This window comes from Xenopus laevis, chromosome 8S (genome assembly GCF_017654675.1).
Source record: "Xenopus laevis strain J_2021 chromosome 8S, Xenopus_laevis_v10.1, whole genome shotgun sequence".
NCBI lineage: Eukaryota > Metazoa > Chordata > Amphibia > Anura > Pipidae > Xenopus > Xenopus laevis.
The window spans coordinates 84,289,956-84,316,466 of NC_054386.1; the positions used below are offsets into that span (position 1 = coordinate 84,289,956).

The following is a 26,511-nucleotide window of genomic DNA, read 5'->3' on the forward strand; positions in this document are numbered from 1 at the left end:
AGGGTATCTTTTGGGGCTACTGTGGTCACTTTAGGGGAGAGAGTATGGAACTGTGCATGAAAGGCATGCCTGAGTTGGAGGTATATATAAAGTTGCACCTGTTGGCCGGGGACTCTTTCTAGCAATTCTTGGTGCGTGGGAAACGGACAACCAGGTATAAAGTCAGAAAGCTTTTTAAAACCCAGCTGTGGCCAGTAAACAAACTTTTATAGGTCATATAGATTTTGTAGGAGAGAGTTGACCCAGAGTGGAAGGTGAGGCGAGAGAATGGTGCCCATGCTTTGTGTGGAGTTAATAGAGTGTCCAGCAAGGTGGTCATGTCTGAGTGGTGTCTGTAAGGGTAGGTTCTCAGGTCTTTTAATGGAGGGTGCAGAGTAGTGCAGTATTAGGATTATAGAGATTGGGAGAAAGGCAACAGTGTAGGTAGTAGATTTGGGGGGCTAATTAATAAAAGTAGAAGTGTGGAAGGGCCAGGCCCCCTTTTCAATAGCTGCTGTTAGTCTTTCCCAGGATATATGAGGAGTACCGTTATCCCAGATAAATGGAACTATGATTTTATTTAATTTTTTTTAAAGAAAACTCAAGGTATAGTGCATGGAGTGCTATGGATATGGAGACAAAGCTAAAAATGTAGAGCTATTCTGTTACAGTTCCTGAAGGGATCCTTTGCAAATATGGCATCTAAGCTAGTGGTATGCACTTTTGGGTTAACAGCCGACCTTTAGCTAAAATCTGTATCTGATTCCTAACCAGATATATATATATACATATAAAACAGTGTCCTTTCTTAGACTTCTAGCGTAACACAAAGGTGATGCATTATTTAATTTAACAAATGTAGCATTCACATATTTCATTTATTCCTTGCAGAAGATGTATCCAGAAAGAAGCCATTGTTAGTGCCTGAAAAACCTTAGATAAGTGTGCCGTTAAACAACATCCTTGTTTGCAGAGCCACTTTACTAATGCTGCACCATGGATTATCTCCACTTACCGACACATGCTCATAGTCCTGTCCAAGCTCTTGAGATCCTGCCACCACTTCTTTCTCTGCTATCCACTGTTCCAGCTCATCCACCTCACGACTTAACTGGAAGAGCCAATACTGTTGCTCCAGGCGTCCCTTCCGCTCATCCACCAGGTCCTTCAGAGACACGTAGAGCCGATCAATCTGAGACTGACGCCTACTTATCTGCTCGCTGTGCAAGGACAGCAGTCAGTGCATTAGTTAGGAACACTGTCTAGGAAGAGATGTGCATACATATAGTATGTACTAACAGCACTTTGCCTGTACAAAAAGCCAGTTGTAAGGACAAATGTGTTGGTTTTCTAAGATTTGTCCCTGAACAATGGAGAGCAACCCCCCTATGTACCAATGGATTCTCCCAATGTCTACATCAAAATACGTTAGCTTATAAAGATATAACTTCCTAAAACACCTAACCCTACAGGTTTCAATCAGAAGGAAAGTATGATCCAGAAAAGCCACTTTATTTCGATAAGACCTCACTATGAATATTGTTTTTGTTTCATGTATTTGATATTATTTGACATTTTTACTGGGATCTTAAGGTCAAGAAGCAGAATTTTGCTATGTGTAGTGCAAGAAAGAACAAAAACCACAGATATTAATTAGAACAATCGGCAAAACATATTCAGCACCAGCCCTTCTTTCTAAAAATCAATTAAGAAATACTATGAAAAATAATTCTGAAACAATCAGTTGCTTGTTTCAGTGGCACAAGAACACAACAGCCGATTGTATGTTAGGTAATTACCACAGTATCCCTTAATATCTTGGAACAAATAAATAATGAATGTACATTGCAAAATTTCTTAGAATAGCACCCTCATCAATTTTAAATTCACTTATTTTAAAGGTTTACTTATCCTTTAAATGGTTATTTGAGGACCATTTAAAGGAATCTTTCTGTAATTTGGATCTCCATAATTTAAGGCTACTAAAAAGAATTTAAACATTAAATACACCAAATTGTTTTGCTTCCAGTAAAAGCAAGTAAAATGTTTTGTTTTTTATTATAGTGAAAAAGGAGATATGTTATACAATTTCAAAATATATGATTAAAATGGAGACTATGGGAGATGGTCAGAGCTTTCTGGATAAAGCATTTCCATATTGAAAAGAACAGGGAAAGGAAAACATTTTCAATGAAATATAAGCTGCTATGTGCTGTTTGACATATAGGAATGTAATATGTGGGAATTCATGCTATGATTTTACTGAAGTGTTTTGTAATGAAAGCACCAACATTATTTACTATCGCAAACAATTGTGTATAATATTTAGGGGATTGGCCTTTGCTTTTCCGGCACTGCACTAAATTATGTGCTGCTGCTAAACTGCAATACATCATCCAACAGTATATGTGTATATACAGTCATATGAAAAAGTTTGGGAACCCCTCTTAATTCTTTGGAGTTTTGGTTATCATTGGATGAGATTTCAAAGTAGCAACTTCTTTTTAATATATAACATGCCTTAAGGAAACAGTAGTATTTCAGCAGTGCCATAAAGTTTATTGGATTAACAGAAAATATGCAATATGCATCATAACACAATTAGACAGGTGCATTAATTTGGGCACCACAACAGAGATATTACATCAATACTTAGTTGAGCCTCATTTTGCAAATGTAACAGCCTCTAGTCACCTCCTATAGCCTTTGATGAGTGTCTGGATTCTGGATGGCGGTATTTTTGACCATTCGTCCATACAAAATCTCTCCAGTTCAGTTAAATTTGATGGCTGCCGAGCATGGACAGCCTGCTTCAAATCATCCCATAGATTTTCCATGATATTCAAGTTGGGGGATGTGACAGCCATTCCATAATATCCAACCCCTGCGTAACTTCAACTTTGTAAATGATGCTTGAACATTATCCTGAAGAATTTGTTGATATTGGGTTGAATTCATCCGACCCTCGACTTTAACAAGGGCCCCAGTCCCTGAACTAGCCACACAGCCCCACAGCATGATGGAACCTCCACCAAATTTGACAGTAGGTAGCAGGTGTTTTTCTTGGAATGCGATGTTCTTCTTCCGCTATGCAAAAGTTCTTTTTGTTATGACCATATAACTCAATTTTTATCTCATCAGTCCAAAGCACTTTGGTCCAAAATGACTGTGACTTGTCTAAATGAGCTTTTGCATACAACAAACGACTCTGTTTGTGGCGTGAGTGCAGAACGGGCTTCTTTCTCATCACCCTGCCATACAGATATTCTTTGTGCAAATTGCACTGAATTGTAGAACGATGTACAGATACACCATCTGCAGAAAGATGTTCTTGCAGGTCTTTGGAGGTGATCTTTGGGTTGTCAGTAACCATTCTCACAATCCTCCACATATGCCGCTCCTGTATTTTTCTTGGCCTGCCAGACCGGGGTTTTACAGCAACTAAACCTGTGGCCTTCCATTTCCTGATTACATTCCTTACAGTTGAAACTGACAGTTTAAACTTCTGAGACAGCTTTTTGTTGCCTTCCCTAAACCATGATACTGAACAATCTTTGTTTTCAGATCTTTTGAGAGTTGCTTTGAGGATCCCATGCTGTCACTCTACAGAGGAGAGTCAAACAGAAGCACAACTTGCAATTGGCCACCTTAAATACCTTTTCTCGGGATTGAACACACCTGTCTATGATGTTCAAGGCTTAACGAGCTAATCCAACCGAATTTGGTGTTGCCAGTAATCAGTATTGAGCAGTTACATGCATTCAAATAAGCAAAATTATAAGGGTGCCCAAATTTTTGCACTGCCAGGTTTTTACATTTGATTTAAATTCATACAACTGATTACTGCTTCACTAAAAATCTTTGTACAGAAAACACCCCAATACTCAGATGTTCCTGGGAAATGAAAGACATACCACTGATATCTTTTTTTGTTGAAAGTGGAGTAAAGTATTATGCAGGCTGAGAGGGGTTCCCAAACTTTTTTATATGACTGTACATATAAATATAGTATTATGCACCTATTGCTCCAGTTGGCTTTATACATTTGGGTTGTCCATCGCAACTTTGAACAATGTTTCACTTAGATACCATTCTCCTAAAATGCAAATTAGGAGGGGGAGGAAAACTGCGCGACTTTTGTCTTAAAACAAGGAAGTAAAAATGTTTTCCCCCTTCCCACCCCTAATTTGCATATGCAAATTAGGATTCCGATTCAGTTTGGTATTCGGCCGAATCTTTCGCTAAGGATTCGTGGGTTTGGATGAATCCAAAATAGTGGATTCGGTGCATCCCTACAATATACATGCCTTAAACCACTTTAAATCGAGGCATTCCTTGAGAACTGCATATTGCCCTTCTAAGAAACCAATAGGTCATAAAGTATGTGCCTAGAAGTCTGCAGTTTGGGCATATATAACAAAATAAAGTCTGAGACTATGAACACAACACGGTGCATCAGCAATTAAAATGTTCTGACCTGCCCAAGCTGGTGTTTAAACCAAATGACAATCTTTGGCAGTAAATGTAGGGCCAGCTTAATAGGAATATTTGAATCGTTCTCAGAAGGAAGCAACAATTCATGGTAAATTGGTAGAACAGTAAATGGGAAGACAAAAAATGAAAGAAGATCAAAAGTGGATGAGTAAAAAGAATAGAAGTGGGGTAAAGTAGGTCTACATTAAAACATGACATCAGAACTGTACTGAAAAAACAAAAATGTGGTACTGTATATGCTGTACCAGTATGTAAATGGAAGACAGTGGCTTTGTTTAACATCTAAATCAATAAAAAGGCCATCTTCTTTAAGAAGCACTGCTATAATTTACCCCTACTGAGTTAGTGAGGTGAAGTACAAATAAAAGGTAAGACCTTGATGTAAAGGTAGGGTTAATGTTTTAGATAGTATAAGGGTGCTATTCATTAATCTTCTTGCATCTAAAGCTATCCTTGTACTTGTGCTTTTTGACATTAAAGGGATCCTGTCATCGGAAAACATGTTTTTTTTCCAAAATGCATCAGTTAATAGTGCTACTCTAGCAGAATTCTGCACTGAAATCCATTTCTCAAAAGAGCAAACAGATTTTTTCATATTCAATTTTGAAATCTGACATGGGGCTAGACATTTTGAAAATTTTCCAGCTTCCCCTGGTCATGTGACTTGTGCCTGCACTTTAGGAGAGAAATGCTTTCTGGCAGGCTGCTGTTTTTCCTTCTCAATGTAACTGAATGTGTCTTAGTGGGACATGGGTTTTTACTATTGAGTGTTGTTCTTAGATCTACCAGGCAGCTGTTATCTTGTGTTAGGGAGCTGCTATCTGGTTACCTTCCTATTGTTCTTTTGTTTGGCTGCTGGGGGGGGGGGAGGGGGGTGATATCACACCAATTTGCAGTACAGCAGTAAAGAGTGATTGAAGTCTATCAGAGCACAAGTCACATGACTTGGGGCAGCTGGGAAATTGACAAAATGTCTAGCCCCATGTCAGATTTCAAAATTGAATATAAAAAAATCTATTTTCTCTTTTGAGAAATGGATTTCAGTGCAGAATTCTGCTGGAGTAGCACTATTAACTGATTCATTTTGAATTTTTTTTTCCCCATGACAGTATCCCTTTAAGCGACAATGTGCCCAGCCAGTCTGTTCAGATGTTCAGCACTATGATTTCCAATTTGTTTCAAAACACAATTTAAAACATTTTAGTGCATCGGATGACACTGCAGCAAGCACAACCCTCGTGGCCACAATTATGATGGGATTATGGAGGAAAACACTGCATTGTGGGCAGAAAAACATGTTGCCTTGCACCTGAAATTACACTTTGCACTTGTGGATGAGCCCTATAATTTATTGGGAACAAAAGGCAAAAGCTTTTTATAACCTAATCCATATAAAATTAATCCTGAAAGAGACTTGATTACATACAAAATATGCACTATTTTACAGCTCTCTTGGAGGATACTCTGGATATTCACTCAGAAATTTGGGCCCCTTGGGTCTCCTATAAATCTGATACAGTAGCTCCGATAGATTAAGGTCCTACAATGATACTGTGTTCTTACACTAGTTAGTCTTGTGTTAGACAATATTCTGCAATGCTTGTGATTTCTTATCCTCTATGAGATAAAACAAAAAAGAAACGGGATACATTTCCTAACCATTCTCCGACCCATTATTGTGATTTCTGTACTTTTTGGCTTTTTTCTTTGTTTTCTTTGGATTTACTTATGATTTTGCTTCAATTGTATTTTTGTTTTGTTTTGTTGAAAAACAATCATAAATAAAGAGATTTTAAAAAAAACGTTAATCCTGAACTGTCACATGTATATACAAGAGTTTTCTTGCACTAACAGCATTTTCAAAAAAAAATTATATTTAACTTTATATTCTTCTTTGCATAAAAGTTATTGCCGAGAAAGAGCAGGGACCATTCTTCTCTACCCAAGGCATCAGATTCCAGCCAGCCAATTATCTAGAAGTTACATAAATATATTTGCTATTTAGATAATTGAAAAGGGGATTATTTGAAGAACTCACAGCATCAAATGTGATGCTACCAACTTTTCAGCTTCAAAATCTAAGGAACAGGTTTAATGTTTTCCGAGCCCTGTAGCCCACAGTATAACAAAGTATGGAGACCCCGAGGCCCAACAGTGGCTCAGGTACATTATTTTAAAAAGCTTTTTTCTTACCTGTGTGGGTGCCCTAGGTCCAGAAGGGTACGGCATTGTCTAGAGAGCTGAGCTATTGTCTCCTCATAATTCTCAATAGTCTGTTCCAGCATCAGGTGTTTCTTCAGGAGCTGCAGAGTGCTCTGTTCATCCTGGTGAGCATGTAAAGAAATGATATCAACAGATACGAAATGTTAATGATATTTTCATGATTTTAGGTCAGTGCCTTCAAGACATTTTTGAACGAATTTCATTTATGAATTAGGTAGAGGTGCATATTGAGGCTCACAATATGGCTTGTCCCAGGACTTAAGTAGCTATTAGTTGAAAAAACACATAAGCAACCACTGAGCAGTTTGAAATCAAAACAAAAGTTGAATAACAGATAAAAAAAAAAAGGGAAATAAATATAACAGACCCATCAGACCAGGTTTTCACACCATTCTCACCTTCCCTTTCTCATCATTCATCATAAGAAGTTCCTGCTCGCTCAGCCAGGTCTCCACTTCTCCTACATCAAAATAATACTGCTGCACCTGGTAGGTAATGTCGAGTAGCTGCTGCCTTCTTTCTGTCTCCTCTCGTAGCACATTCCACATCTCTTGGAGGCTCTCGTACCCAAGACGCACTCCATCTGCCTCTGGACTTCGGATGCTGGCAATAGCCCCCGCCCTTTCTAGAATATCTTCTACCCTAGGGGAGTGAACCTGGATCTCCCTTCGCAGGTTCTGAAAAACAATAAAATGTGTAAAATATTGACAAATACATAAATGAAGAAATGAAGCAAACCCCAAATATAGCAGCTCAAAATACAATGCCATTATTGTAATTCTTCCAGGGCTCAATTGAAAATGCAGACTGCTCTGTCCATGTTTTACCCACCATCCTTCCTTTATTCTTCCAGAATGCCAAGCAGTAGGTGGCTGCAGAGGAAATGTGTAGGCAAACACAAAAGCAGGATGTTTAGATCACTGTGCATTGCTCAGTCTGCTGCATCAGGGGGTTGTAAAAAGAGTCTCCTGCTTCACTATAGATTTTAGACAGTATTCCACCAGCAAAAAGCTTATATTCATTCTGGCAAAAAGTCACTGAAAGCTTTACCAAGCTAAAATTGTGCAGAAATTTCATATTTTAATAAAGATGTTTAATGCCATCTTTAATTACAATGACATCATGCATTAAAGGACAATACGAATCCAAATTCAGTAAGAAACAAAACATACACAATATCATCTAAGAAGGCCTGTGGCACACTGTTTTTTTTTCTCCGCCTGCATAGAAATCAAGGTGGAGAAAAGGCAGAGACGTTTTGTTCTGCTGTGTGTTCTCCGAGCATTGGCAGGCACAGTATAAACCTGTCAGCACACATGGAGCAGAGTTATAGGACTCTAATAGTGTACTCTAAACAAAAAGAAACTATTTTTTATTTTTCTCTTTCTCTTGTTTACCAAATAGCTGTTATCCGGAAAACCCAAGGTCCCAATCATTCTGGATAACAAGTCACATACCTGTACTATCCAAATTGTATGGTAAATTGGATGTCCCAACATACAAAGTAGCTTAAAAGTAAACTCTGGAGAACCACAGCGATTACAGTGTATTTTTATTTCTCACAACATGTTTCGGATATAAATATCCTTCATAAGGTGCTTGCTTCACCCAATGAAGGATATTTATATCCGAAACATATTGTGAGAAATAAAAATACACTGAAATTGCTGTGGTTCTCCAGAGTTTACTTTTAAGCGGATTTGGAAGTTTCGTGGCTGGATGGGGCTGCTACTCTGTTGGAGATACCCTGAAATACATGGAGTGAGGGACCACCAAAAATTTAAAGCAACATAGAAAGTACATTGTATTTAAAGGGCCAATATATTTTGTGTGTTTAGAATAATAGCAGTGTGTTTAAAACGTGAATAAACTCAAAATCCTTATAATAGCTTAATTTCCATACACACAAATGCATTGGGAACACTGCACATTCTATTCCAGATCAAAACATGAATCAAATTTGTGTTATTCCTTTACAGAAAGTGAAGAAAAGGAAATATTAGGCTGTTCCAAAAAATAGTGTGTGCATTCTTCTTTACAAACTCAAACATTCACTGTATAAACTGAAAAATGTTTCAAGATTTTGCTTTCCTTTGAATCACTAAACTCATATTTAGTTGTACAATCAATGTTTCTGAGAACTGCTGCACATCTGTGTTGCATGGAGTCCACCAACTTCTGGCATCTGTTATATTCCACTATTTCTGCATTTCTTGGTTTTGCCTCAGAAACAGCATTTTTGATGCCACCCCACAAGTTTTCTATTGGATTAAGGTCCAGGGATTGGGCTGGACTCCATAACGTCAACCTTGTTGGTCTGGAACCAAGATGTTGCTTGTTTACTGGTGTGTTTGGGGTCGTTGTCTTGTTAAAACCCACATTTCAAGGACATTTCCTCTTTGGCATAAGGCAACATGACCTCTTCAAGTATTTTGATGTATTGAAACTGATCCATGATCCCTGGTATCTGATAAATAGGCCCAACACCATAGTATGAGAAACATCCTCATATCATGATGCTTCACTTTCTTCACTATGTACTGTGACTTGAATTCAGTGTTTGGGGGTCGTCTGACAAACAGTCTGCGGACCTTAGACCCAAAAAGAACAATCTTGCTTTCATCAGTCCACAAAATGTTGTGTCATTTCTCTCTCCAGTCAATGTGGCAAATTGTAACCTCTTCAGCATGTCTTTTTTTCAACAATAGGACTTTGTTGGAGCTTCTTGCCAATAGCTTGTCTTCACAGGTTCTTCTAATTCTAACAGTATCACAGGTAACTTTAGACCTTCTTTGATCTTACTGGAGCTGATCATTGGCTGAGTCTTTGCCATTTTTGGCTATTTTGCTATCCTTTCGAATGGTAGTTTTCCATTTTCTTCCATGTCTTTCAGGTTTTGTTTGGCATTTTAAAGCATTATAACCAGCATGCACAATATTTGCTCCTTCCTTCTTTAAACAAGGGCTGTAATTGACACCCGTTTTTTTCACAGAATGAATGACCTCACTAATTGAACGCCACACAGCTATTATTTTGAACAAGCCTCAGTTAATGATCCAATTATACAGAATCAGCAGCATGTATGTCATGACTGTTTGGTCTGTTGGATTTCTATCAATCTACTGCACCTACTAGTAAATTATTTGCCATGTAAAAATATAATTTCCACCAAAAACAGTAATTGATCAGGTAAATGATGTCAGACTGCTATTACTCTGAACACAACTGTATCTATATAAATGTTTGCTAAACACGAGCACACTAAATAGGACTTGTTTTTGAGTATTCTATTTTTTAATTTCTTGCCATTATAAAACACTCATGGAAATTTGTTTTGTTTTAGGGTAAGGACAAACAGGCAGATTCAGGGAGATTAGTCGTCCTGGTGACAAATCGCCTCTTCTTCGGGATGGCAATCTCCCCGAACTGCTTTCCCCTACCTTCCCGCCTGCTATAATGAAAAATCGGCAGCGGGATGGCACTAGCGGCGTTTCATTTTCCGAAGTCCTGAATTTGCCTCACGAGTGCCATTGAGCTCATGTTGAAAAAGGGGGTACACTGCTCCTTAAAGAGCTCTGAAAAAGGATCTGGACACTAAAATAGTATAACAAAACATATTTGTGTCTTTTTCTTTTTAAGATTGAAATAATTGCTGCTTTTGATTTGGAATTGTCATGTCTAGAAAGGTTGACTTCACACACCAAAATGAACTCGCACCTGGTTTTTCTTGATTAGTTGCTGCACAATTTGAAGATTGCTCCCATGTTCCTTGGAAGTAGCAAGAGGCAGTCGCTCTTGCACCCAGAACTGTCAAAAATAAAGGTTGCATAAGATTAAAGCAGATATTGCCCACAGTATCACCATAAGTTTTTATACAAATATCAATTTGTTTTTAACACGAAAACTTAAAGGGATACTGTCATGGGAAAACATGTTTTTTTCCCCAAAATGCATCAGTTAATAGTGCTGCTCCAGCAGAATTCTGCACTGAAATCCATTTTTCAAAAGAGCAAACAGATTTTGTTATATTAAATTTTGAAATCTGACATGTCAGTTTCCCAGCTGCGCCCAATCACGTGACTTGTGCTCTGATAAACTTCAATCACTCTTTACTGCTGAACTGCAAGTTGGAGTGAAATCACCCCCTCCCTTCCCCCCCCCCAGCAGCCTAACAACAGAACAATGGGAAGGTAATGAGATAGCAGTTCCCTAACACAAGATAATAGCTCCCTGGAAGATCTAAGAACGTGCTGTTCTTAGATCTTCCAGGGAGCTATTATCTTGTGTTAGGGAGCTGCTATCTCGGTAAAAACCAAGTCCCACTGAGACACATTCAGTTACATTAAGTAGGAGAAATAACAGCCTGCCAGAAAGTAGTTCCATCCTAAAGTGCAGGCACAAATCACATGACTGGGGCAGCTGGGAAACTGATAAAATGTCTAGCCCCAGATTTCAAAATTGAATATAAAAAAAATCTGTTTTCTCTTTTGAGAAATGGATTTCAGTGCAGAATTCTGCTGGAGCAGCACTATTAACTGACGTGTTTTGGAAAAAACATGTTTTTCCATGACAGTATCCCTTTAAATTTTAGCTAGAACTTGACTCATACTCACAATTTCATCCTCCAGGTCTCGTGTAACCTGATGCACCTCTTTAGAAGCCAAAAGAATCCTTCTCCTCTCCTTGAGTGGCTCAATCAGGCGCACAATTGTGGTTCCCACCTCATTCTGCTTCTCTTCCACTGCCTTTTGACTTGCAACTTCCAGAGGAAGAGAGGCAATCTGTGCTTGCAGTTTTCCAACTTCTTTGTACCACTCTTCCATCTGTGATTCCATTGTCTGCAGCGAGGGAACAATTTACAGAGCGAAGAATGCTTGGAATTTACATTTTAGACGGTGGGAAGGCAGTTCGGGGAAATTAGTCGCCCAAAGAAGACGCGATTTGTCGCTGGGCGACTAATCTCCCGAAATAGCAGCATTTGTTTCTGCTCTTATAGGCCTTTGGACTGAGGACTGCATTAATGACAGGGTTTTTAAACCAGTATGATCATTATCTGGCTGATTTTCAGCCAGATATTATTCAGGGAAGCCTGTCTAACTCGACGCATTGGCAGCTTTTATCAGCCATGTAGGATCACCTTAACTGATTAATTGATGATTGTTTTGGTGCTGTTTGGTAACAGCATTGTTACCATTTACCATTTAAGCCCCAGTGTTTAGAAAAGGAATAAAATCATTCAAACATTCAAATCACATATTCTACATGGAATTAGCATGGTTCCATAATAAGAAAACTGCAACACAATTAAAAGCAATATCTACGTGGTGAAAATAAGAAAGAACACATGAACTTAAAAGCATATTCACAGATATGCAGACCCTGCAGTTCATCTGGAGTGAGGGGGAAATGTTGACTTTAACCCTGCCATTAATCCAATATATGTAATAAATCTGCACACAGGATACACAACAAATATTCAGTTATCTGCTTGGAAACATACACCGTTTATAAAATATAAACAACGCTGAATGATGTCTCATAAGAAAGAAGAAAGTGGAAATGAAAGATGAAGGGAGAAAGAAAAACAAAACAAACTACTATACCCCGATGCAGGCAAGCAGTTTGGGCTGTGAGACAAACTGCATTGTGGTGTTGGAAGGAATGCACGGCTCTTAGCTGCGACATGCTGTTAAAAGGGAGTATGGATCATTGTTGGATGACAAGCACAGAGGATGAAACTTTTTGTACCACTAGCTAGAGTCACTTCCATCCCAATGTTCATGGCATGTAAAGCAAAGGAAGATACCAATGGCATGGAACAGACAGATGGGATTTTTTTTAATGGCTAGTTTCATTTTAACTCATTTTCTAATTTAAAAAATGCAATTAAAAAAGAGAGCAGGAAATACCCAACAGATGGAAAGAATCAAGCGCGTACTGTAAAGCAACATATGCAGACTTCCTAATTTTCAGAGATGTTACTATATTTTTTTTTGCATATACAACCTTTCAATAATATAATATCTTTGTGTCTTGATCTACTTCTCCTATAAATCAAAAAAACATTTTTCTTTAGATGAAACCCACATGAATTCCGGCAAGGAAATTACTTATTCAGCATTTGAATATTAGAATTAAGTATCTTCCTTTAATAACTGCAATGTCGGACTGGCCCGGCTGGCCCCCGCCGGGCCAGACCCCCTCTCTCCCGACATTCGGATTTGTACAAAAAAAATTGTGGCTCCACGCCATGTCTGCGCATGCACACAGAGCGGCGCAGTTCGCACATGCGAGTAGCGTTCATGAATGCAGGCTGAGCAGCGCATCACAGTAGGGGGATCAAAAGGGGGGCCCTGGGCCACCCAGTCCGACCCTGAGTAACTTTTTTGTATTGGATGCAAATTCAAATCATACTGGACCACTCTTGAGGGGTTAATAATAGGTCCAATACGTAGAACTTTACTGCAAAACTCAAGTGCTTTAATGTGTCACAACATGTTTCAAGCTGGGCTCTTTCTCAAGTCATCACTTGAAAAAGAGCCCAGCTCGAAACATGTCTTTATTGTTTGATTACATTGCTTCACTGGACGGAAGCCGTGGTTATAGGTTTAACTAGTGAATCTATTGTTACTTGGTGTTGCACTCTTGAGGGGTTATGTAATAAAAGGCACTAAGTTTATTCAGGAGCAGTAACACAGTAACCAAGAACCAAGCAGCAGGTACAATTAACTGGTCTTACACTTGAAAAAGGGCCTGTGATGCCTGAAACATGTCGCGTGGATCGCAATAAAATTGCACTGTGGCAGTAATTCTGCATCCTGTCCCTTTGTCCCGCTCATCTACGTTACCTGTTTAATTTACTGGTCAACTGGTGGGCCACATTGGGCTGATCCCTTTGTACCTTGGGTCAGTGACCAGATCCTAATATTGACTGTTTAGATCCATTGGGTCCTCGCCCAATGTGGACCCCACAATAGGAATTTCTATCATGCCCGAGAGATATACAGTAAAACCCCCATTTTATGTTTTTCAGGGGACCAGAAAAAAATGGTGTAAAATCCAGGAAAATATAAAATCAGGGAAATGTATTATGCATAATATATAGGTGGGACCACAAAATAACAATGTAAAATGAGGGAAAACTTAAAATCAGGGGTTGTAAAATTGAGGTTCTACTGTATGTCCAATTTTTAGACAGATAATGGTGAGACATTAGGGTCAATAGGCCCCTATACACAGAATAACCTTCCAAATTGGTCTGGAGAGGCCAGCAGCTTTTATTGTGGCAATTTACTGTGGCAATGTACTTGTATGTAAAGCACTAGTCACATAGACTAGGAGGACGCCTTTAATTATTTACAATTGAACTTTTCTCCAAAGAAAACTCACGGCTGAAAGCCTACTATACCTTAAACTAAAACAGCTATTAAGGGGATCCTGTCATCGGAAAACATGTTTTTTCCAAAACGCATCAGTTAATAGTGCTACTCCAGCAGAATTCTGCACTGAAACCCATTTCTCAAAAGAGCGTTTTTTTTATATTCGATTTTGAAATCTGACATGGGGCTAGACATTTTGTCAATTTCCCAGCTGCCCCTGGTCATGTGACTTGTGCCTGCACTTTAGGAGAGAAATGCTTTCTGGCAGGCTGCTGCTTTTTCCTTCTCAATGTAACTGAATGTCTCAGTGGGACATGGGTTTTTACTATTGAGTGTTGTTCTTAGATCTACAAGGCAGCTGTTATCTTGTGTTAAGGAGCTGTTATCTTGTGTTAGGGAGCTGCTATCTGGCTACCTTCTCATTGTTCTTTTGTTTGGCTGCTGGGGGGGGGGAAGGGAGGGGGGTGATATCACTCCAACTTGCAGTTCAGCAGTAAAGAGTGGTTGAAGTTTATCAGAGCACAAGTCACATGACTTGGGGCAGCTGGGAAATTGACAATATGTCTAGCCCCATGTCAGATTTCAAAATTTGATATAAAAAAGAAATGAATTTCAGTGCAGAATTCTGCTGGAGCAACACTAACTGATTAATTTTTTTCCCATGACAGTATCTGGGCTACTGCTCTAAACAGCAGAGAAATGAGACTTCACTGGAAAGATGAGAGTGGTAATTGAATAGCAGCTGGGTAGGCATGAAGCAACTGATATTCATAATGAAATGGGAAAAAAAAACATCTGCCAAAATAGTTGTGCTTCTGTTTAAGTAATCTAATATACATATATGTACTTTAAAGTAACATCATTCTTTGACAGAAAATCAATGACACTGGATTTTGCACAGCTGTACTCACCTCAAGCTTTTTGAGTTCAGTGTGAACACTGGAAACATTAGGTAGTGGATCCACTGGCTGTAACTGTTCCTGTAAATGGTATGACCTTTTGCCAAGTTCTGAGTAGTTCTGCACCACCTGGTCTGCCTTTGTGGCTTGAAAGAGTTGCTGAGCCTTGGCCTGGGTACTTGACTCCAGTTCAACCCAACATTGTCGAATTTCCTCAAGCTTCTTTTTTACCACTCCAGCCAATTCTGGCTTTTCTTGGATTAGCTGTTGACCTTCCTATGAAAACCAAATGCAAGGCAATGTGTCTCACTTATAAAATCCTAGTTTCAAATAATGCTCACAATAAACAAAGTGGCACGGGTTGTGCTGAATGCGGAACATTGGCAGTCTATGCTTGCAAAGAAAGCACAGTGAAGGCTTGCAATTTAAAGTAAAAACTTAAGCAGCAACAAAGCTATATATCATCATCTATAACTGTTAATTTTCACATAGCCCTCTCCAGTTGTGTGTGTGCTCCTGGAGTTGGTGAAATGCTACACAATCTACCACCCACCATAATTGAAAATAAATACATGGGGCAGAAGAGATCATTTTATGTTTGTCAGTGTGTATGTAATAATTATAATGGCTCATATATGACCATGTGATGTTATGGATACAATAAACTGTTGCAAAGTCACACACACAGAATGACTAATATCCCCAAATATGATTTGCAATAATTGTCAAAGCATTTGCTCTCTCTCTCTCTCTACCAAAAAATACCCTAGGCAGAACTATGGCGGCTGCACTGAGGAAGACAGTGGCCACTTAGTATTAAAGGAACAGTAAGTAACCAAAAGTGTTTTAAATAATGAAAATATAATGTAGTGTTGCTCTGCACTGGTAAAACTGATGTGTTTGCTTCAGAAACGCTACTATAGTTCATATAAACAAGCTGCTGTGCAGCAATGGCGGAAACTGAAAAAAAGGTTATATGGCACAGGTTAAATCGTGGATAACAGAGAACATTATTATGCTGTTTCTCGTTTGAATGGCTGCCCCCAATGCTACACAGCAGCTTATTTATATAAACCAGAAGTGCCCCAACTTTACTAATGTGAGGTCTACTTTTAGTGAGGTCGTCCTATTATGGCCTACATCCATAAAAGCATTGTTAGCATTTTTGAAAATATTACTTAAATTTTGATTTATGAGAAAATGTATATTGCTATATTTAACAAACAAATATTTATTATGCTATCTTAACATAATAAATATGTGAATGAAAAGCATGAAACAGGAGGGTGATTTAGACAAGCTGTTTGCTGACAATGTCTTGAGATCTACTGATCATCAGCTTAAGGTCTACTGGTAGATCCCGATCTATCATTTGGCAACCCCTGATATAAACAATAGTAGTGTTTCCGAAGGAAACCTACCAGTTTTACCAGTGCAGGGCAACACTGCATTATATTTTTATTACTTTAAAACACTTTAATTTTTTGATGTTGCTGTTCCTTTAAGTAAGGCACTGTATTCAGATAAATCGAAGAAGAAATCGTCAAGCAATCCATGCGTTACTCATTGTATAAGAGACAACTTGATTTCAGTAAATTAAAAACGTCTATGACTACGTATCTTTGATACGAAATGCGTGAGGACTTTGATATTTTTAATTTACTGAAATAAAGTCATCTCTCATACAAAGAGTGGTGCACGGAGTGCTTGCCATTTTCTTCTTCGATTGCACTTCACCTCCTTCTACGGATTCAGGGCGATGCATCCGGGTCGCTCGACTAATTTGGTGAGTGCATTTTCCCTTCAAGATTAATGCAGTATTAAGGAGCTTGTAAACCCATGAGTGCAGGACCTGGGGTCAGAGAATTAACAGGGTGAGCGCAGTGGCGTAATTATATGTCACTGGGCCCCACAGCAGATTCAATTTAGGGCCCCAAAATATTGATAAGGTGGCCTGTTCTACCCAGACATATTAAAATTGGCTATTAATTAGGGCCTCACTGGGCCCCCTATTCTACTGGGCCCCCCTGCAAGCGCAGGGTCTGCTTCCTCTGTAGTTACACCCCTGGGTGAGTGCCTACAGTTTAGGTGTTTTATCGCTACTTAAGTCTATAGACAAATATTTAAAAGATTTAATTTAATTGTAGCTTTTAGTTTTTTGTTAATGGATTTAATACCTGAGCTGTACTGATCGATGCTTTATTCAGATCACTGTCAACGAACGTCCTGTATTTCTTATTTTGGTTATAGAATGGTTCTAAGGCTTTATATTTTATTCTTCCCATAAGAAAGTTATTTTTTTTAAAGATGATATAATAGGATTAAATGCAAATTACAGCCTGGGTACTCTGGAGACAGATAGATAAGGAGCTGCTTGCATTGGATGAAATCAGCTATAGGACCTGCTTTTGTAATAAGTGGGTCAATCTGATTCCATTCTACTGGTTTCAAAGCTATAAGACTATGCAGTGTGATTTATTACTACAGATTTCATTAAGAACTCGAGTAATTATTGACACAGGGATAACAAAACTGGCAAAATATGTTGGTAACTGGTATCATTAGTAACCCAATCATTGGAGCTTGTATATTAAGGGTAGAGACACCTGGTCAGATTGGGGGAGATTAGTCGCCCGGCGACAAATCTCCTCTTTTTCGCGGCAACTAATCTCCCCGAACTGCCTTCCCACTGGCTAGAATGGAAATTGCCGGTTTTGTTTTCCGAAGTTGCCCGAAGTTTCCTCGTGAGTCAACTTCTAGCGAATTCTGAAATTGAAGCACTCCAAGTGCCATCCCACAGGCGATTTACATTCTAAGCGGCAGGAAGGTTGGTTGTTGGTTGTAAGCTCTAGGGCAGGGGTCCCCAACCTTTTTTAACCGTGAGCCACATTCAAATGAAAAAAGAGTTGGGGAGCAACACAAGCATGAAAAAGTCCCCTGGGGTGCCAAATAAGGGCTATGAATGGTTATTTGGTAGCCCCTATGTGGACTGGCAGGCTACAAGAGGCTCTACTTAGCACTATACTTAGTTTTTATGCAATTAAAACTTGCTTTCAAGCTTGGATCTTTCCCCGATATGCCATTAATGAGCATGGCCGAAGGATCTGATTACGATGTGCAATGGGCTCCAGCGGGATCGGTCGGGTCAAAATCAAACCTGAACGATCGACCAAACTACCGATTTCCGCCAGACGAAAGCTGTCTGCACTCTCCACACACGATCCGAAAATCGTACGAATCCTCGATTAGTACATTAAGACAACATACAGTCCAGGTTATTGCTGTAAATATCAGTGAACAGTTTTAAAGTATGTCCCTGAGGACATTAAAGACAAATAGCAGGGGACCTTTTTACCCATAAAGTGGATCACCGTACCAGAGGCCTCCCCTTTAGACTAGAAGAAAAGAACTTTCATTTGAAGCAACGTAGGGGGTTCTTCACAGTCAGGACAGTGAGGTTGTGGAATGCACTGCCGGGTGATGTTGTGATGGCTGATTCAGTTAATGCCTTCTTGGACAAGCATAATATTAAAGGCTATTGTGATACTAAAATCTATAATTAGTGTATGAGTATATATATATATATATATATATATATATATATATATATATATATATATATATATATATATATATATATATATATATATATAGTGTATGTGAGTGTATGGAGGGGTCAGTGTGTATATGGCTGGGTTTCATTTGGAGGGGTTGAACTTGATGGATCTCTAATCAGGGTTCATTTCAATATAGTGTTTCCTCCTACAGAAAACTGCCAGAATAACAAAAGGAAATGTTTGAAACATCTAGACTTCTCTGCATCTCTGCATTATTTATTATGTTAGAGTATATATTTCTGAAACGGTAAATTCATGGTACATGTTCCAGTCTGTGAAATATTGATTTCCTCTGAAATTTCATTTTCCTTTCCACTTTCCACTAATTTGTTACTCTACTATTGTAAAAACAAGGTGGGTGAAGAAAATGTGTCCTTCAGATTCAGAAGCCCTGAAAAAACTTGCGTTGTGAAAATAACAACCAGATTTATGCAAGCTGTTTTTTGAGGATTTATCAAAACTTCCCTGACTGCTAGGGAACTAATCTAACTACATTAACTTTTTTTAACTAATTGACACATATAAAAACGGATAACTGTGTCAATTTATCTACATGTATCCATTTCTAGTGCTCAGTACAGCTCAGAAGAGAACTAATACCCATCCAAATTGCATGGTAGCATTAATAATTCAGACATATTGGATCATCGCTTTTGTGAGCTTTTTGCGTAAGTATCACTTGTAAAAAGATAATGACAGTTAAGTGGCACTGGATAGGTGCAATATATTAACAATATCTTAACAAGGCCTCAATTTAACCCCTCCCCCCCAATTCAGTCACTGTTACAAGTACATGTTAAGGTTAGTTTAAGTTCAACTTTGGCTCCCGCACACCCTTTGCTAATTAATGAAACGATACCTGGTGCACAAAGGTAGAGCATCGGCCGCCTCACAAACAGTCTAGCAGAAAGAATCCCAAGGCACACAGGATAAATGCAAGCAAGCTGTCTTGTGTGTTTATTGCGAAATGCAACGTTTCGGGGTCACGCCCCTTTTTCAAGCATGCTTGAGAAAGGGGCGTGACCCCGAAACGTTGCACTCCGCAATAAACACGCAAGGCAGCTTGCTTGCATTTATCCTGTGTGCCTTGGGATTCTTTCTGCTAGAAGGTTAGTTTAAGGACATTAGGGGTCATTTATCAGAGATGCATATTGCCAATAAGGGGTGCAAATTTGCAGTTAGCAGCATTTTTTTCTGGACAATTCATCAATCTCAAGAATGCTGCAGATCTGTGCTTGGGGTAGGTACAAAGTGATGTATACTGGGCAAAGAGTATGTTTAAAGGGATTCTGTCATGACTTTTATTATGTAATTTTTATTTCTAATTGACACTGTTTATAGTGCAAATAATTCACTATACAATATAAAATTTCATTCTTGAACCAGCAAGTGTATTTTTTTTAGTTTAGTAACATTGGTGTGTAGGTGCATCTCAGGTAATTTTGCCTGGTCCTGTGCTTTCAGAAAGAGCCAGCACTTTAGAATGGAACTGCTTTCTGGCAGGCTGTTGTTTCTTCTACTCAATGTAACTGAATGTGTCACAGTGGGACCTGGATTTTACTATTGAGTGCTGTTCTTAGATCTACCAGGCAGCTGTTATCTTGTGTTAGGGAGCTGTTTTCTGTTTACTTTCCCATTGTTCTGTTGTTTGGCTGCTGGGGGGAAAAGGGAGGGGGTGATATCACTCCAACTTGCAGTACAGCAGTAAAGAGTGACTGAATTTTATCAAAGCACAAGTCACATGACTGGGGGCATCTGGGAAACTGACAATATGTCTAGCCCCATATCAGATTTCCAAATTAAATATAAAAAATCTGTTTGCTCTTTTGAGAAACGGATTTCAGTGCAGAATTCTGCGGGAGCAGCACTATCAACTGATGCGTTTTTTTAAAAAAAAAACGTTTCCCCATGACAGTATCCCTTTAAGGGACTATGAGAAAACCAAACCTTGTTGGTAAAATATAACTGAAACAAGTACTGGTGCCAGAGTTCTTAAGTCATAACTAAAGTTAGGTAACATAGGCTTAGATAGTTTGGGGGAAGAGGGCCTATGTCCAGAAAATAGGATTACTGCGATATGCACAACAACACACTTTATGAGCAGCTCATCATTAGACCAGCTCTTTGTCTTTCCTCCCTCTCACCATGTTGGCTAGCCTGTGTGCATACAAACAGCTATCATTGCCTTGGGTGCCAAAGCTCCTTGGCTTGAAACAGCTTGTATTAACCAGGAGCCAAATACGAACATACTGCGAGCTCAGCAACCAAAGCACAGGGCCATGGGCATAAGGATCTATCTATATTACAATGCTGCGAAATATCTTGGTGCTATATAAATACATTTTATTAAATAAATAAATTATAAAACATACAGTTAATTATTTTAGTTAATGAGAACCAGTGCTTTAGAACTAGTTCTAGTAGTAATCAGACTGTTTCTACGCACGCAAATTAAAAAAAAATTATCATTTTAGTGCAAGTAGAGGGTCAGCCATCTATAAGGAATGAACTTCTCTTACCTTTTCTATCTTCTCAAGCCAACCTTTATTCTGTGAGAGCTCAGCCATGAATGCCTGGTGCTTTAGCCATTTCTTATGTAGTTTCTGAGACAGATCCTGTGAGTTTTCTCGAGCCATCAGCGTTTTGTCATGGACCCAGGCGTCCAGCTGAAGGGAATAGAGACCAGGCTGAGGTAAGAGATTCCCATGACTTGGTGCATAGGAAACCTTGTCCAATGTAGCAGTTGGGTTACTTGAGCTCAGTGGACAATAAAGGGTTTTAAACTCTCCTCAGTATCCTTAACACAATATAAAAGGTTGTTGAGTCGGAGGGTAGTCAGGAGAAGCAGTGAAATGGAAAGAAAGAAAAATGAATAAAATAAGATCAGAGATATTAAGATGGGGGACAAACAGACAAGCAAGAAATGTAGAAAAGAAATAAGCAAATGTGCATGAAGGACCACTGAGCTTGTGAGATTAAGCAAGGAGGGAGGAGTGTAAATAAGAGTGAATAATGAATAAAGAAGTATAAGCAGAGACGCAGTGCCTGAGGATTCCTGTGTATTGGCTGCTTATCCTATAGCAGCAGCATGCTGTCAGTGCAGAATTGTGTGCAGGGCTGTTTGGTGCAGTGAGCTGCTTCTGCATCCGTGGAAGGGGAGGGCTGCCTGATCACACTTCTTTCCAACACACACAGATCTGAACTGACTGAGATAATCAGGCCCTGCTTTAAATTGACACATGCTCACTGCCTGCTGCTCTGTCCCCAGTGAACAGGTAAGGTGGGATAGTGGAATTACCCCACTGCAGTGAATGGGCAGAGAGGGGGGAGGACCAAAGGTGGCATGCGTCATTTTGCTTTCTCCCTCCCCCCTCACTCACTCTACCCTCCCTTCCCTTATGTCTCATTTATTTCTTCTGTCATTCACTCCTGTACCCTTCTGCCACTATCTTCTATCATCTGTCAATCATCTGTCTCCTTCTCTACCCGCCTCTTTTATTCTTTCTCCACTTTTTAACTCTTTCTTTCCCTGCATCTTCTTTGGCTCTATTTTAACGTTCGTAACTTTCCCTTTCCTCCACTGCTTTCACATTTATTCCATGTAAATTTTTCTTCCTCATTTCCCTCTCAATTTTCTTACCTATTTGCCTACACTTCTTTCTATTCAATGACTTAGTTTTTCCTTTCCTATAAGTCATCTTTCCCCGACTTTCCATTTTCACCCTCATCTTAACATGCCTCTTCTCCCCTTCACTTTCCTTCCCTATATTTTATTGTTTCTATGCCTCTAACTGTAAATGTATTTTCCAAATCTTCCTTGCCTCCATGCTTGCTTAATACCTCTATTCCTTTATTTTATTTTTTTTAAAAGACACACACTTGGGTCTGCTTAGAACTGCTCACAATAACAAAGGATTCTTTCTTTTCACCTAAAGTAACTTCCATATACCTATTATTTTCCTGTATCTCTTCTTCCTTGCACCTTGCATCCTTATCACTCTTCTTTCCCCGCATCTATCTCTCTCTCTTTCCTTCCGCTCAAAACACTTTTTCCTGCTACCTCTCCATTGCAGGGACACTGTCATCTTTACACAAGTTTCTTTCCTGCGTTTCCTCTTTACAACATTCCTTTCCCGCATTTCTTCACACACTTTTCTCCTCAATACTTCTTTGGCACCTTCCATTCGTATAAATCTTTCTCTTCTTTTCTCCACCTTCTCACTATGCTGTTCTATATTTCTTTTCTGTGCCCCTCTTACCTTGTTTACCTTATACATTTTATTTACTCTGTCTCTACTACAACAAATTATTTAGTAGCTAAAAATGGCTCTTCTCTCCTTTCTGTTTTATTATTTTATTTGTCCCATACCAGTTCCTACTAGTGTCTTTTCATCTTTATTTCTCCACAAAAATTGACTGAAAAGCATGTTGCTGATTTAAGTTAATAGGAGGTCATCTTTTAAGTATTGAAATATTTAAGTCTTTCCAGGTGCTACAGACATTATTATTCACTACCTTTCTTATCACGAGCATTCTTGTCCTCTTTTCACTCTGTATTCTCTGTTTGTCCTAATGCCCTGCATATTTGGTTTTGGAACAGAGAGGACCCTGGCTCTAAAGACTACACAATGCAGCAATGCTTTAAAGAAGACAGGTATTCAGACTAATTAATCTGAAACATGCACAACTAGATAATCAAACTGACAACAAGCCCTGAAAAATGAAGACATGTGAAACTTCAAGTTTATAACTCCTTTACCTCTAAACAAGAGAAACCATATACATTTAGGAAAAGATACAAAGTTGTTATTTTAATAATTCTGAACCAATGGTTTAATCAGGACACTGTATATTGCACTCAGAGGTGTTCACAACAAAACAAAAGTGTTTTTTTTTTGTGATTGAAAATCCCAAATAAATCCACATGAAGTGACTTCCTCAGGGACAAAAACAGACGAGCAAAATATGGATTCCTTAAAAGTGCAAAAAATGGTGCCAAAATTAGAAAGAACCCCCCCCCCAAATAAATGTTCTGGTATCCTGCAATGCAATCTCTATGGTATAGCATCACTTAATTGCATCTCTACTGTACCAGACAAATCTTTCTGAACTTTCTCAGTCAACTTAGATGCACTCTACCCCATTGCTATCTATATTTACAATGTAAGATTAGCGGTCCACCAGGGGAACTGGTGTCCTTGATTTTCCTGGCAGTATTGTGGACTTTTTGTCATAGCTCCCAACTGTCCCTTTTTCTGTGGGACAGTCCTGATTTTGACAGCTCAGCCCAAAGTCTCAGGTTTCTTACTGAAATGTCTGGAGTTTTTCTTTGATCTCCTGCGCTGACACCAGAAAAAGAAACAATGTTTCTAAATCTTAATTAATATAAAGATTTTTAGAATAGAGTCCAGAACACTAAACAGCTGCGCTTCGATACATTTGTAACAATTTAAGATAAGCAATGATACAATTATAACTATTTAAAATCAACAAGTCTCTTTGGGAAACTGACTCAGCTTAAAGGGCAATTTCTGTTATAACACAACACATTGCCCTAAAACTCCCAGACGTGTTCAAACTTTACTAACCTGCAACATTTTGGGGCACATTTACTTAGGGTCGAATATCGAGGGTTAATTAACCATCGATATTCGACTGTCAAAGTTAAATCCTTCGACTTCGAATATCGAAGTCGAAGGATTTAGCGCTATTTGTTCAAAGGATTTTAATCCATCGATCAAATGATTTTCCTTCGATCACAAATTTACTAGAAAGCCTATGGGGACCTAGCCAATAGTGAACTCCCAAAGTTCCCAATAGTGAAGTGAACTCCCAAAGTTGGATGATGTGACAGATCTAAGAGTATGGTGTTTTTCTCGTATTTTACACCAGTGAGTTATTATGTGACTACACTGGCAGATTTTACAAATGTATTCCGGCTTACCATTTACCAAAACATCTCCACCTATATGTGACTATCATCTGGGCCAGTCACTTAAAGACCTACTAATGGTGACCTATTTGCGAACAGAAACTGCTGGTACTTAGTTGAAAGTAAATAAATTGAGGTGTTACAGACATGGAGGATGTAAGACTTGTGGATGTTTGCTGGTTGGAGATACTTTCTCCCATCCTTATAATACTAAGTTTGTGACCTCTTTCCGCATTTACAAGAATAATCACAGGTCCGCAATACATTTGGCAAAATCTGATGTTCCCCTGGCCAGACATTTTCTGGCTTGCAGGCATCCTTTGCTGTCTTTAATTGTACTCCTAATTGACCATATCCACAACTGTCTAGAGGTGGGGACAGCAAATTTATTATTACAAAGAGAGGCTATATAGATAAAGACTCCTGATACAATTGCCCCTAGATGGCTTAATGAAACTTACTTTCTATCATGCTATTTATGAATTGACCTCTTTTGATAAATTATGATATTAACTATGTATTTGCTATCATGCTTATTATAATCTGTTTTACCTGATAAATTATGCTATGTATTATTTTAGATGCTTTTTAGAGTAATTTAGACACTGTTCGCACATAATATATGGTGTTCTCACTTATTTCAGTTTGAATTTAAAATTTACACTTTAAATAATAATGACCCTGGATCTACTTGGGTTTATGTTGAGTATTTTGGATGGAATACTTGGTTGGAATGCCACCAGCACATTGATTTATTCATGTTTATGAATGGTTTATAGCTATAGATGTCTCTTACCTTAGATTCTTTTAATAACTATGTGCTTCATGTCTAAGGTATAGATATGCCATATGGTTTTTAGTGTATAAGTTACTGGTGTATATGGTGATTCAACGAAGACTAGTTATTCTGTGGACATTATAGGCAAATTACTAATTACTAGAATGTTTTTACTTTATATTTTGTTGCAGGGGTGGAACCTCCCCCTTGTTTCAGTGACTGTGTGAATGAGCAAGTTTTTTATGAGTTATCTAGAGTTAAGTTTAACACGCTACAAGTATGAGGATGTTAATAGTTGTGATGTTTTAATTTATACTGGTGTTCACTTTAATGTTTTAATGATAGGGATTATGGCACATTAAAACAAGTGAAATGTTAATATAGGCAGCTCTTATGTGGGTGATGTATTAATTGACTCTGTACACTGATTTTATGTTAGGTGTTGAATATTTGTTCACTTCCTTTCACTATTCTGATGACGATCCCATGAAGATCAAAAAGCTTGGATACACCATGCAACTATAAAGATTTATTAAAGAATGGTTGTATTCAGCTGCCGTGAGTGCTCTCTGTGATCGGAATACACATCTATCTATCTATCATCTATACATCCATCCATCTATCTATTAGTATGGCATCTATATACCAGATCCTAACGGATCCTAACCTAGATCAGCATAACTAAAGTCTAATACATTATTTAAACATTTAATAAGTCCAATATAGATTCATGCAGCTTAGTTATAAAGTATTAATATATATATTAGCCTTTAAAATAACTTTTCATTCAACTTTTCTATACAAGTTTAGAGCCGGCCCAGGCCGACCAGGCGCCCTAGGCAACCTGGGCGATCGCGCCACCAGCTGGTCGCAATGTGCATGCGCAAAATGAAGGCTGGGGTGGTCATGCGCAAAATGCTGGTTGCGACACACATGTGCGCAAGCGCAAATAGATGCGCAAATATAAAAGACAGTAGGAGAGAGGGGACCGGACATGAGGTAGGCGACAGAGAAGGTACGTGCCTGGTGCCCCCCAGCTTTTGCACCCTAGGCAAGTGCCTACTCTGCATACCACTAGTTCTGGCCCTGTATAAGCTCTTGCCTGGAAAAAGAGGCCCTAAATGAGCAGCAGTGCCCCAGTCCTGACTTCTTAAGGAAGAATGTCAATCCCATACAGCATGTTGTAGTTTTTCAAAAGCTAGATGAACAT

The 26,511-nt window shown here is 38.7% G+C and overlaps 1 protein-coding gene across 1 annotated transcript in view; it reads right to left on the minus strand.

The window, feature by feature from the left end:
• LOC108700575 (spectrin beta chain, non-erythrocytic 4-like) overlaps window positions 1–21,484 on the minus strand; it is a 36,328-nt gene extending 14,844 nt beyond the window's left edge. Inside the window, exons 1-7 of the mRNA XM_018233769.2 lie at window positions 21,111–21,484; window positions 14,987–15,250; window positions 11,310–11,534; window positions 10,414–10,503; window positions 7,095–7,373; window positions 6,667–6,797; window positions 995–1,199 (exon numbers count right to left, since the gene is read on the minus strand). Of these exons, the coding sequence (XP_018089258.2) occupies window positions 995–1,199; window positions 6,667–6,797; window positions 7,095–7,373; window positions 10,414–10,503; window positions 11,310–11,534; window positions 14,987–15,250; window positions 21,111–21,227 (1,311 nt within the window). The 5' untranslated portion in view covers window positions 21,228–21,484. The remainder of the gene's footprint in view (window positions 1–994; window positions 1,200–6,666; window positions 6,798–7,094; window positions 7,374–10,413; window positions 10,504–11,309; window positions 11,535–14,986; window positions 15,251–21,110) is intronic.
• Between the last annotated feature and the right edge of the window lie 5,027 nt (window positions 21,485–26,511).